The following is a 14,296-nucleotide window of genomic DNA, read 5'->3' as shown; positions in this document are numbered from 1 at the left end:
CCAGTATGACAAAGAACTTAGCAGAAAAGCTTTTAAAATTAAGTCATTTTGTTGAATTATGCGTCAGATAAAATCAAAACATAATTGGATTTATATATTCGCTCAATTTCTCTTTATGCTGCGTATCAAAAACCATGATATCTGTAAGGTTCGATGTTTGTCCCCCAATCGGAACAATCGTGAGGTAGCGGTCTCTCCAGATTGTCATACCCATATTGTCCAAAATGGTATGGTTTGGTAAATGTCCTCCCGGGAGAACCTCCCTGAGGGCACCGGTTGTGGCCAATACTTTCAAAATGGCCATTTTCATTACCAGTATTGAAAACCATGAATTTTGATACCCATATTGCCCAAAATCGTATGGTTCGGTAAATGTCCTCCCGGGAAAACCTCCCTGAGGGCACCAGCCACTCCAGGTTGTGGCCAATACTGTCAAAATGGCCATTTTCATCACCAGTATCAAAATCCAAGAAGTTTGATACCCATATTGCCCAGTCTCGTATGGCCTTCCATCGGAACACCCCTGAGGGATCTGGCCACTCCGGGTCTTGTGGCCAGAATATTCCGGTGGCTCTCAATAATTCCGGCTGGCCTGCCTCCGCTTGGGCTGCTCCTAGCTCCAAGGCCAGCTGCTTTTCGGCAAAACTGCTTCTGGGCCTCCAGGTCATCTGCTGCCAGGAAGGTTGTTGTTTACTCCTCGGCGTCCAACGATAGAATGATTTCCCAGGGTTGACCGAGCGGGGTTATATTGGCTTAGAATGGAGACGGATGCCCTGCCCCTTTGCGCCGGTTATCCCATTCTTACGTCATTCGCTTTTTGTTGCACTGGTGGGGATAGGAAGTCGTAAAGGCAGCATTTTTGCCAGGTTTGTTCATTCCATCGTCATCGTTCGAACCAACAACATCGTAGCAGCAGCAGCGGAAAAACAACGGCTGAAGGAAATCAAGAACGAGCTCGGAGAAGAAGAAACACGCTAGCGTGTGCGTGAAATTGCTGCCAAAATGACGTCGAAGGAGAAAAACAAGGCCTACTTGGATGGACGCTCGAGAAGATGGCCACAAGAATCAACTTCTGCTGCAATTTAACAAAATGGCGCTTTTCAGGGCCAACGAAAAATTCACGAAAGAGTTATTGCTTCAAATCATTCATGCAATGCTTTTGGTGCATTTTTTAAAGCTTTTGATGCTTTGCGTATAAATTAATTTAAAAATATTTCCCCCAAAATTTTCATTTTAAAAAATAGAACGAATATTAACAATTTTTGCTTGCAAGTGCCAAACGATCGCAGTTGGCCTTGAACAAGCAAGCGCGTGCTTTGAAACACGCAGAAAATCTTGCCGCTCTCTGATTGGCTGTTTTGTTTTGCCGTGGAGTCGTGAAGGCAGCATTTTTGCCAACAATTTTTATTCCATCGTCATCGTTCGAACCAACAACATCGTAGCAGCAGCAGCAGCGGAAAAACAACGGCTGAAGGAAATCAAGAACGAGCTCGGAGAAGAAGAAACACGCTAGCGTGTGCGTGAAATTGCTGCCAAAATGACGTCGAAGGAGAAAAACAAGGCCTACTTGGATGGACGCTCGAGAAGATGGCCACAAGAATCAACTTCTGCTGCAATTCAACAAAATGGCGCTTTTCAGGGCCAACGACAAATTCACGAAAGAGTTATTGCTTTAAATCATTCATGCACTGCTTTTGGTGCATTTTTTAAAGCTTTTGATGCTTTGCGTATAAATTAATTTAAAAATATTTCCCCCAAAATTTTCATTTTAAAAAATAGAACGAATATTAACAATTTTCGCTTGCAAGTGCCAAACGATCGCAGTTGGCCTTGAACAAGCAAGCGCGTGCTTTGACCCACGCAAAAATCATTTCGCTCTCTGATTGGCTGTTTTGTTTTGCCGTGGAGTCGAGCATTTTTGCCAGGTTTGTTCATTCCATCGTCATCGTTCGAATCAACAACATCGTAGCAGCAGCAGCAGTGGAAAAAAACAACGACTGAAGTAGAAGAAGAAACACGCCAGCGTGTGCGTGAAATTGTTGCCAAAATGACGTCGAAGGAGAAAAACAAGGCCTACTTGGATGGACGCTCGAGAAGATGGCCACAAGAATCAACTTTTGCTGCAATTTAACAAAATGGCGCTTTTCAGGGCCAACGAAAAATTCACGAAAGAGTTATTGCTTAAAATCATTCATGCACTGCTTTTGGTGCATTTTTAAAGCTTTTGACGCTTGGCGTATAAATTAATTTACAAATATTTCCCCCAAAATTTTCATTTTAAAAAATAGAACGAATATTAACAATTTTCGCTTGCAAGTGCCAAACGATCGCAGTTGGCCTTGAACAAGCAAGCGCGTGCTTTGACCCACGCAAAAATCATTTCGCTCTCTGATTGGCTGTTTTGTTTTGCCGTGGAGTCGTGAAGGCAGCATTTTTGCCAACGATTTTTATTCCATCGTCATCGTTCGAACCAACAACATCGTAGCAGCAGCAGCAGCAGCAGCGGAAAAACAACGGCTGAAGGAAATCAAGAACGAGCTCGGAGAAGAAGAAACACGCTAGCGTGTGCGTGAAATTGCTGCCAAAATGACGTCGAAGGAGAAAAACAAGGCCTACTTGGATGGACGCTCGAGAAGATGGCCACAAGAATCAACTTCTGCTGCTATTCAACAAAATGGCGCTTTTCAGGGCCAACGAAAAATTCACGAAAGAGTTATTGCTTAAAATCATTCATGCACTGCTTTTGGTGCATTTTTTAAAGCTTTTGACGCTTGGCGTATTCATTAATTTAAAAATATTTCCCTCAAAATTTTCATTTTAAAAAATAGAACGAATATTAACAATTTTCGCTTGCAAGTGCCAAACGATCGCAGTTGGCCTTGAACAAGCAAGCGCGTGCTTTGACCCACGCAGAAAATCTTGCCGCTCTCTGATTGGCTGTTTTGTTTTGCCGTGGAGTCGTGAAGGCAGCATTTTTGCCAACGATTTTTATTCCATCGTCATCGTTCGAACCAACAACATCGTAGCAGCGGAAAAAAACAACGGCTGAAGGAAATCAAGAACGAGCTCAGAGAAGAAGAAACACGCCAGCGTGTGCGTGAAATTGCTGCCAAAATGACGTCGAAGGAGAAAAACAAGGCCTACTTGGATGGACGCTCGAGAAGATGGCCACAAGAATCAACTTTTGCTGCAATTTAACAAAATGGCGCTTTTCAGGGCCAACGAAAAATTCACGAAAGAGTTATTGCTTCAAATCATTCATGCACTGCTTTTGGTGCATTTTTAAAGCTTTTGACGCTTGGCGTATAAATTAATTTACAAATATTTCCCCCAAAATTTTCATTTTAAAAAATAGAACGAATATTAACAATTTTCGCTTGCAAGTGCCAAACGATCGCAGTTGGCCTTGAACAAGCAAGCGCGTGCTTTGACCCACGCAAAAAATCTTGCCGCTCTCTGATTGGCTGTTTTGTTTTGCCGTGGAGTCGTGAAGGCAGCATTTTTGCCAACGATTTTTATTCCATCGTCATCGTTCGAATCAACAACATCGTAGCAGCAGCAGCAGTGGAAAAAAACAACGACTGAAGTAGAAGAAGAAACACGCCAGCGTGTGCGTGAAATTGTTGCCAAAATGACGTCGAAGGAGAAAAACAAGGCCTACTTGGATGGACGCTCGAGAAGATGGCCACAAGAATCAACTTTTGCTGCAATTTAACAAAATGGCGCTTTTCAGGGCCAACGAAAAATTCACGAAAGAGTTATTGCTTCAAATCATTCATGCACTGCTTTTGGTGCATTTTTTAAAGCTTTTGATGCTTTGCGTATAAATTAATGTAAAAATATTTCCCCAAAATTTTCATTTTAAAAAAAAGAACGAATATTAACAATTTTCGCTTGCAAGTGCCAAACGATCGCAGTTGGCCTTGAAAAAGCAAGCGCGTGCTTTGACCCACGCAAAAAATCTTGCCGCTCTCTGATTGGCTGTTTTGTTTTGCCGTGGAGTCGTGAAGGCAGCATTTTTGCCAACGATTTTTATTCCATCGTCATCGTTCGAACCAACAACATCGTAGCAGCAGCAGCAGCGGAAAAAAACAACGGCTGAAGGAAATCAAGAACGAGCTCAGAGAAGAAGAAACACGCCAGCGTGTGCGTGAAATTGCTGCCAAAATGACGTCGAAGGAGAAAAACAAGGCCTACTTGGATGGACGCTCGAGAAGATGGCCACAAGAATCAACTTCTGCTGCAATTCAACAAAATGGCGCTTTTCAGGGCCAACGAAAAATTCACGAAAGAGTTATTGCTTCAAATCATTCATGCACTGCTTTTGGTGCATTTTTTAAAGCTTTTGATGCTTTGCGTATAAATTAATTTAAAAATATTTCCCCCAAAATTTTCATTTAAAAAAATAGAACGAATATTAACAATTTTCGCTTGCAAGTGCCAAACGATCGCAGTTGGCCTTGAACAAGCAAGCGCGTGCTTTGAAACACGCAGAAAATCTTGCCGCTCTCTGATTGGCTGTTTTGTTTTGCCGTGGAGTCGTGAAGGCAGCATTTTTGCCAACGATTTTTATTCCATCGTCATCGTTCGAACCAACAACATCGTAGCAGCAGCAGCAGCGGAAAAAAACAACGGCTGAAGGAAATCAAGAACGAGCTCAGAGAAGAAGAAACACGCCAGCGTGTGCGTGAAATTGCTGCCAAAATGACGTCGAAGGAGAAAAACAAGGCCTACTTGGATGGACGCTCGAGAAGATGGTCACAAGAATCAACTTCTGCTGCAATTCAACAAAATGGCGCTTTTCAGGGCCAACGAAAAATTCACGAAAGAGTTATTGCTTCAAATCATTCATTCACTGCTTTTGGTGCATTTTTTAAAGCTTTTGATGCTTTGCGTATAAATTAATTTAAAAATATTTCCCCCAAAATTTTCATTTTAAAAAATAGAACGAATATTAACAATTTTCGCTTGCAAGTGCCAAACGATCGCAGTTGGCCTTGAACAAGCAAGCGCGTGCTTTGAAACACGCGGAAAATCTTGCCGCTCTCTGATTGGCTGTTTTGTTTTGCCGTGGAGTTGTGAAGGCAGCATTTTTGCCAACGATTTTTATTCCATCGTCATCGTTCGAACGACTGGACAACGCGTACCATAGGTGCTTCGAGTACCGTAGGTATAAAATAGACCCACCAAGTGGTCCTTTAGCCTCTTGTTCAGTAACTCCGATACCCTGGCCTCCCCGCGGCGCTGGCCGGGATACTAGTAACCATTGGAGAGATCGGGTAACCAACCCCGGTGGGAACTATGGTAGTATGCTGACAGGGTAAGGGGGGCTCCACCCTCTTCGGAGGGTGTAGCTGTACCGTTAAGCTTCGAGACAAAAGCCCCCGTTACGGTGTCGAGAGAAAACCGCAGCTGTGTCCCGGAAGCTGCAAGGTGGCAGCCCCACCCCGAGACTAGGTATTCGCAGCCCTGGTTAGGCGGCATACCGAAGCGAAACACCAACTCAGAAAAACAAAAGAAGAAAATCAGGACGGATAAATCGGCATCAGACCAGGCGATGTAAAAAGGACAACGATTGGAAACTCGGTACTTGGAACGTTCGAACTCTCCAAGATCCTGCACGTGCTGGCCTTCTTGCCCGGGAGCTGCACAAGCTGAACGTGCATGTGGCCGCCATCCAGGAAGTTCGATGGCCCGGTCATGGAGAGCGAGAATTCACGGCGGTGGACCCCATCGCCAACACCTCTTTCAAGTACCACATCTACTACAGTGGCGGCGAAAAGGCGATGCACGGAGTCGGTTTCGTAGTGATTGGGGATCAGAAGAACCGAGTCATCAAGTGGAAGGTGGTGAATGACCGGATCTGCGTGTTGAGAATAAAGGGCAAATTCTTCAACTACAGCCTGATCAACATCTACGCGCCGACGAACGACAAGCCCGATGACGATAAAGACGCTTTCTACGAGCGTCTCGACAAGACCTATGGAGAGTGCCCAAGACACGATGTGAAGATAGTCATCGGAGACGCAAACGCGCAGGTCGGAAGGGAAGCCTTCTTCCATCCTGTCATCGGCAAGGAGAGCCTTCATCCTCGCACGAATGACAACGGCCTCCGTTTGGTCAATTTCGCCGCAGCCAGAGGAATGGCTATCTGTAGCACCTTCTTTGCGCGCATGAACATTCGGAAGCACACCTGGCGCCACCCGAATGGCGAATCGTGCACACAAATCGATCACGTTTTGGTGGATGGTCGACACTTCTCGGACGTGATGGACGTCCGATCGTACAGAGGACCGAACATCGACTCTGATCACTTCCTGGTAGCGTGCAAGATCCGAGCTAGGCTGTCGAACGTGCTGACCCCGCGGACGGCGAGGATAGCGCGGTTGAACGTCCAGCGCCTCGCGAGCAGCGACGTTGCTGCAGAGTACAGTCGGAAGCTCGACGAGCGGATCAACGAGGACGCGCCTACGGGTAACCTGGACGAGCAATGGGGAGCCCTCCAGAGCATCGTCAACACAACGGCTACCGAAGTGATCGGCACGACCAGAGGACGCAAACCCAAAGGGTGGTTCGATGCAGAGTGCCAGCGAGTGACGGACGAGAAGAACGAGGCCAGGAAGCGTATGCTGGTGAAGGGTACGCGCCGAAACTGTGAGCGATACAGCGAGCTGCGAAGAGCTGAGAAACGAACCCACCGCCGAAAAGAACGGGAGTACGACGAGAGAGTACTTGCCGAAGCTCAAGCACAATACAACGCGAACGATAAGCGGAGGTTTTATGCAACTGTCAACGGTGTAAGAAAGAAAGCGACGCCTTCCCCTGTTATGTGCAACGACAGGGAAGGTAACCTGTTGACAGATAAGACAGCGGTAGCGGCCAGGTGGAAGGAGCACTTCCAACAGCTGTTGAACGGTGAGACACGAGAGGGAATCGTCGAGGACAGGATGAACGTTGAGGATGATGGAATAGCTGTGGACCCGCCTACGTTGGAGGACGTGGAAAAAGCCGTAAAGGAGCTGAAGAACGCGAAATCCGCGGGAAAGGACGGACTTCCGGCCGAACTTTTCAAGCACGGGAGCGCGCGGATGATCGAGATTCTGCACCAAATCGTCCAGCGAATTTGGTGCGAAGAACAGCTTCCGACCGACTGGTTAGACGGGCTCATCACCCCAATCTACAAGAAAGGGCAAAGACTCGATTGTGCCAACTATCGAGGCATCACAATCCTCAACTCAGCGTACAAAGTACTATCCCGAATCCTGTGGAGCAAGCTGAGACCGATGACCGAGACCTTTGTCGGCGAATACCAGTGCGGTTTTCGAGCGGGTCGGTCAACGACGGATCAGATGTTCACTCTGCGACAAATCCTCGACAAGTTCCGGGAGTACAACCTGCAAACACACCATTTGTTCATCGACTTCAAGGCGGCGTACGATTCAGTCAAAAGAAACGAACTTTGGAAAATTATGCTAGAACACGGCTTTCCGGCGAAGCTAATAAGACTGATTCGTGCAACGCTCGACGGAGCAAAATCAAGCGTGCGAATAGCTAACGAGACATCAGAAGCTTTCGTTACGTTGGATGGATTGAAGCAGGGCGATGCTCTCTCGAACTTACTGTTCATCATAGCGTTGGAGGGTGCTGCTCGAAGGGCAGGCGTGCAAAGAAACGGAACACTCATCACTAAATCGCACATGCTGCTTGGATACGCTGACGACATCGACATCATTGGTATCGACCGTCGTTCAGTGGAGGAGGCGTTCGTCCCTTTCAAGCGGGAAGCTGCGAAGATCGGACTGACCATCAACACTGCCAAGACCAAGTATCTGGTTGCTGGCAGAGCGCGTGGCAGTGCAGGTGATGGTGTTTCGGAGGTGGAAATAGATGGAGAAAGATATGAGGTGGTGGATGAGTTTGTATATCTTGGTACACTTGTGACGTGCGACAACGATGTGAGCTGCGAAGTGAAACGGCGGATTAGTGCTGCAAACAGGGCCTTCTACGGTCTTCGTAGCCAGCTAAGGTCCCGCAGCCTAAGGACGCCTACGAAAATCACGCTGTACAGGACCTTGATACTCCCTGTAGCTCTTTACGGTCACGAGTCGTGGACGCTAAAGGAGGCTGACCAGAGAGCACTTGGGGTCTTTGAGCGGAGAATCCTGCGTTCTATCTTCGGCGGCAAGCAAGTAGGAGACCGGTGGCGCAGGCGCATGAATTTCGAGTTGTACCAAGACTACAAACATGCTGATATCGTAAAAGTCATCAAGCACGACAGGCTGAAGTGGGCTGGACATGTAGCCAGAATGTCGGACGAGCGGGCGGATAAAACGATATTCAGCAGCGAACCTGGACGCGGTCGTCGGCTTCGTGGAAGGCCACGTACGCGTTGGCTGTGTGCAGTCGACGAAGATGCAAGAGCGGCCAACATTGTAGGCGACTGGAGACGAGCGGCCCAAGATCGAGCATCCTGGAAATCTTCGATTAGTTCAGCGTTGGGTCGATAGACCTGTTGCTGATAAAGTAAAGTAAAGTAAAGTAAGTAAGTCATCGTTCGAACCAACAACATCGTAGCAGCAGCAGCAGCGGAAAAAAACAACGGCTGAAGGAAATCAAGAACGAGCTCAGAGAAGAAGAAACACGCAAGCGTGTGCGTGAAATTGCTGCCAAAATGACGTCGAAGGAGAAAAACAAGGCCTACTTGGATGGACGCTCGAGAAGATGGCCACAAGAATCAACTTCTGCTGCAATTCAACAAAATGGCGCTCTTCAGGGCCAACGAAAAATTCACGAAAGAGTTATTGCTTCAAATCATTAATGCACTGCTTTTGTGCATTTTTTAAAGCTTTTGATGCTTTGCGTATAAATTAATTTAAAAATATTTCCCCCAAAATTTTCATTTTAAAAAATAGAACGAATATTAACAATTTTCGCTTGCAAGTGCCAAACGATCGCAATTGGCCTTGAACAAGCAAGCGCGTGCTTTGAAACACGCAGAAAATCTTGCCGCTCTCTGATTGGCTGTTTTGTTTTGCCGTGGAGTTGTGAAGGCAGCATTTTTGCCAACGATTTTTATTCCATCGTCATCGTTCGAACCAACAACATCGTAGCAGCAGCAGCAGCGGAAAAAAACAACGGCTGAAGGAAATCAAGAACGAGCTCAGAGAAGAAGAAACACGCCAGCGTGTGCGTGAAATTGCTGCCAAAATGGCGTCGAAGGAGAAAAACAAGGCCTACTTGGATGGACGCTCGAGAAGATGGCCACAAGAATCAACTTCTGCTGCAATTCAACAAAATGGCGCTTTTCAGGGCCAACGAAAAATTCACGAAAGAGTTATTGCTTCAAATCATTCATGCACTGCTTTTGGTGCATTTTTAAAGCATTTGACGCTTGGCGTATAAATTAATTTTAATATTTTCCCCCAATTTTTCATCAAAATAAAACCCCAGGAAAGGATCATTTCCGTAGAGGATTTGATTGGCTGCCAGAAATCCAAGGCCAACGTGTGTGTTCCGGATTGACACCGCACAAAAAACCATAAAAAGTCTTTTTCAAGGTTTACGAAATCACCCGAAAGAGTTATTCTTTTAAAATTAAAAAAATCCATTTCGCCTCATTTACGCAATTCAATAAATAATTTATTTTCACAGCGAAAATTTTCTCCAAGAGCAGCAGACCACCATTTTGTTTTGAGTGTTGCTCTTGCAAAGCAAAAATACCCATATTGCCAAAACTCGTTGGTTCCGTAAATGTCCACCCGGGACAACCTCCCTGAGGGCACCGGCCAGATTGTGGGCCATACTGTCAAAATGGCCATTTTAATTACCATTTTAATTACCAAAAACCAAGAAGTTTGATACCCATATTGCCCGAAATTGTATGGTTCGGTAAATGTCCTCCCGGGAAAACCTCCCTGAGGGAACCGGCCACTTCAGGTTGTGGCCAATACTGTCAAAATGGCCATTTTCATTACCAGTATTGAAAACCGTGAATTTTGATACCCATATTGCCCAAAATCACTTGGTTCGGTAAATGTCCACCCGGGACAACCTCCCTGAGGGCACCTGCCACTCCAGATTGTGACCAATACTGTCAAAATGGCCATTTTAACTACCAGTACCAAAAACCAAGAAGTTTGATACCCATATTGCCCAAAATCACATGGTTCGGTAAATGTCCTCCCGGGAAAACTTCCCTGAGGACACCGGCCACTCCAGGTTGTGGCCAATACTGTCAAAATGGCAATTTTCATCACCAGTATCAAAATCCAAGAAGTTTGATACCCATATTGTCCAGTCTCGTATGGCCTTCCATCGGAACACCCCTGAGGGTTCTGGCCACTCCGGGTCTTGTGGCCAGAATATTCCGGCTGGCCTGCCTCCGCTTGGGCTGCTCCTTGCTCCAGGCCAGCTGCTTTTCGGCCAATTGCTTCTGGGCCTCCAGGCCATCTGCTTCCAGGTCCAGGTTGTTGTTCACTCCTCGGCGTCCAGCGATAGAATGATTTCCTTGGGCTGATCGAGCAGGGTTTATATTGGCTCCCAATTCCACGCAACAGTGCTTTGTTGCGTTGCAGACCCCTTCCCCAGTACCAAGCATGCAACATTTTCGTAACGCGCGACATTTTTCGTTTTTCTGGATTGACACCTCACCAGAATAGAGCCCTTAGGACAAAGTTCTTTGTCAAAAACGATTTTAACAAAAGTCCGGAAGATTGTAAAAAGGGTGGTTTTTGTAAGAAAACCCTATCAAAAGTGATTAGCACTTAAGTGTTATTTATGTACTTTTTGAAGCCGGATCTCAGATATCATGATGAAAGCGTTGTCCGGATCTATCATGCGACCTGTCGTTGAACAGGTAATCAAAAGACCTTTCCAACGCGTCCAAAACATTGAAAACCTGACAACCTTATCAAAAGTTATTAGCACTTAAGTGTTATTTATGCACTTTTTGGAAGCCGGATCTCAGATATTTTGATGAAAACGATGTCCGGATCTATCATGCGACCTTTCGTTGGATAGGTAATCAAAAGACCTTTCCAACGCGTTTAAAACATTAAAGATCTCCCAACCCTATCAAAAGATATAAGCACTTAAGGTGAAGCCGTTGATCATTTTCGAAGAAAATTGATCATCGCTATAAAATATTCTGTATTAAATTCAATTTAACGAATTTCAGCACCAAAAGGAATCAGCATGTGCCGGTTGTTGCCTTCTTGAAGCCACTAAAAGAATTTTTTATCTAAATCAATTGTGCTTCAAAATTTATATAATTTTGTGGCACAGTCATTGACGTCCTAGTTGGCAATCATTGATTAATGACGATTTCCATAACTTCACAAGGAATGGGAAAATCGTTACCAAAAGGAATCAGCATGTGTAGGGCACTATTCTAAACAACTTGTTGAAGGAATTTTGTCAAAATATTGAAAGCGACGCAAAATTTATATCTTTGAACGAAAAATCATGACAATGATGGAAGTCTTCGCGTTAAGTGTTATTTATACACTTTTTGGAGGACAGATCTCAGATATTTTGATGAAAACGTTGTCCAAATATATCATGCGACCTATCTTTGGATAAGTAATTAAAAAGCCTTTCCAACGAGCACGAATTGAATTGGAGATTTGGCTACCCTATTATAAGTTGTAAGCACATAATTGCCCTGAAATATGAAGATCTGACTACCCAATTTGATGGTTTGAATAATGAGTCAAATTGATAGAACACTTAAAGGTCCGCCCTATTTTGGATAGCATTACCTTTTAAATGTGAGGAAGGCACCAACCACCTAAGGGTGGATTAAGTAACGTTTTTGGTAACATTTGCCGAGCTTCCGTGGCCGTGAGGTTACGGGTTTCGCCCTGTAAGCGGAAGTTGATGTGTTCGATTCCTGTCTGGCTCAGCAATGTTTTCGGTCGTAGAAATTACAGATTTGTTCAAATCAAGTTCTGCAAAATTTTAGGATCATCTAGACATTCTTACAAATCACTGGAAACAAGAATCGTCCTGATTGGTTGAGTTATGCCCGAGAACCAGCGAGTTGAAGTTACCGTTCCACCTTTTTTGAAAGACTTGGGCGTCCGTGTAAGTTGGACATGCGTTGGGCGTTCCAGTGTTAAAAGAGTAAATCTGCTCACTGGGAATACTGACCGATAGAGTATGAATTTCGACTAGCGGCGTGCTGGGTTTCCAATCCAGAGATCGTGACTTCGATTCTCGTACTAGGATGATGAAGTTTTAGACTGTTACACGTTTATAACGTTATACAGTTATCCGTTTAAAAAGATTAGTGAGCTGACCACGGGGACGCGTTGTCTTGTTTTTGCATGCTCATTTTCATTGCTTTTGTGTCGCTGTTTGTGTGCGTGGTTAATATTCATATTGCATTATTATATTTAATTGATTATATAATCACACTATTTAACACTAAACACATTACACAAAATACATATGAAACTGTAAACTGGAGCGTTTGTTACGGTATGTCCTCGCATCCTTCCTCCCCTGTAGATTCTGTGAAATGTGATCCGTTCTCAGAATCCTCTCTGCGGTAAACACAACGTAATAGGGCTGGCCGCTTTAATTTTTGCAATACATTTTCGGTTGTTCTCGGATGCACTGCAATTATTAATAATGACAAGAAAAGTGCTTGTGGCGTAATCTAGTCACAAAACATTCCAGCATGCTTTCATCGGACTGGGTGCGTTTTTAGATTAGATTAGATTATACAGTTATCCGTTAAAAATATTGGGTAGGAGGGGGGGGGGGGGTTGGCTTTTATCAACGTTCCATACAAAAATACACAATATTGTATTGAAATTGTCCACGAGGGGGGAGGGGGGGGGGGGGAGGTTGAGATTTCCAAAACAGTGTCCACGTGGTTTATGGTAGTCTCTTAATGATGATACATAAATGAGTTGTAATTGCTAGAAATTCAAATATGAAATATGAAATTCAAATATCAAATATGTCCATCTCCATATCGGCGTGATCGTGATATCATAAATAAAGTAATGATAAATGAGTAATGATACCTAACGTTTATAATAAAAACAGCCTAACCGATCCTTGTTTAGTGTTCAGTAAATATTATTAAAATCTACGGCTTTTCAACACAGTTCCTTAAAAATCGGTCATTTAAGTTGCACGTCGAGACCCAAAAGTTGGAAACTTGAGCGAGGAAATGAGAAAATAATATTTTTCTAAGACGCGCCAGGCGGAAGCAAAAACAAACACCTCCATCCTTCACCAAAGAGGAGGTGGGTAAAGGGGGGCGGGGGTCTCAGTGGGTGGCGGGAAAAGGTTCGCGTGCGTATTATTCGAAGAAGCAATTCCGCCGAGAATCCCAAATAAACAATAAACAAAAGTGAAGAGGTTAATGGGGATGAGGAAGAATGCCGTTGAGAGTGCGGCGATAAATTAATTCATGAATCAAAAACAAACCGACACGACGCTCGGGGGCTCACCGCGGACGGATGGACATCCGATTTTTCGTCGTATGTATTTGTGTGTGGACTTCGGTTATGTATTGCGGTGACAGAATTTGAGAGTGGAACCACGTCGAACAGTTGAGCAAGGGTTAAACAGGATAAAGATTTCTGCTAGGAGTGGATGCGGAGAAAGTTGGGAAAAGTTTTCAAAGAAGCGTTTCGGAAATTATGGTGGATGGCAAAATTATGCCAGCTAATGAGTGGGTGTTTCGTTTTTCTATCCAAATTAAGGCAACGCACGTCGTTTCTTATCAATTAAAGCACCTAATAAGTTCTCTGAATAAGTTGTAATTTTTTATGCTCAGCAGGTAAGTTTTTTTTTTACTTTTCGGGCTGATTATTTAATTCTGGAATAAATTAGGGAGTAAACCATTCTAAGGAAAAGCATTTCATTAGGAAGCCGAATTAAAACTTACTGTAGGCTTTTCATTGAATATTGCTTAGCCTATTATAAAGTGGAGTAGCTTTTGAAGTGTTATCATTTATATTACCTTATAAAAAAATATACAGCTTTTAAATGATTGTGGAGTGGTGCGAATCCACAGCAAAGTGCTGAGTTCAGACCTGAATATAATAAAAACATAAAATCAACAGTTCTTTCTGCTCAACTTTTAACATTACTGATTGAAATTTGAAACTGAATAATGATTAAATTAAAATCAATTACAGAAATCATTGAAAAAATTAATTACAAAACTAAATAAATATCATCAACAGATGTGATCGACTCAAAGTCTAACCATCATTCAAACGTCACAGATTTCCCAACCCGCAGGGCACTGGTAAAAGCCGTTAATCCAATTAGA

General features: G+C 44.2%; 1 protein-coding gene across 1 annotated transcript in view; it reads left to right on the top strand.

Moving 5' to 3' along the window:
* Positions 1-224: 224 nt before the first annotated feature.
* Positions 225-14,296, top strand: part of LOC120423147 (uncharacterized) — a 31,697-nt gene continuing 17,625 nt past the window's right edge. Inside the window, exons 1-2 of the mRNA XM_039586828.1 lie at positions 225-237; positions 5,614-7,955. Coding sequence (XP_039442762.1) covers positions 225-237; positions 5,614-7,955 — 2,355 coding nt within the window. The remainder of the gene's footprint in view (positions 238-5,613; positions 7,956-14,296) is intronic.

The sequence above is a fragment of the Culex pipiens genome, chromosome 2, assembly GCF_016801865.2.
Source record: "Culex pipiens pallens isolate TS chromosome 2, TS_CPP_V2, whole genome shotgun sequence".
Lineage (NCBI taxonomy): Eukaryota > Metazoa > Arthropoda > Insecta > Diptera > Culicidae > Culex > Culex pipiens.
This window is presented reverse-complemented; position numbering and strand designations above follow the sequence as displayed.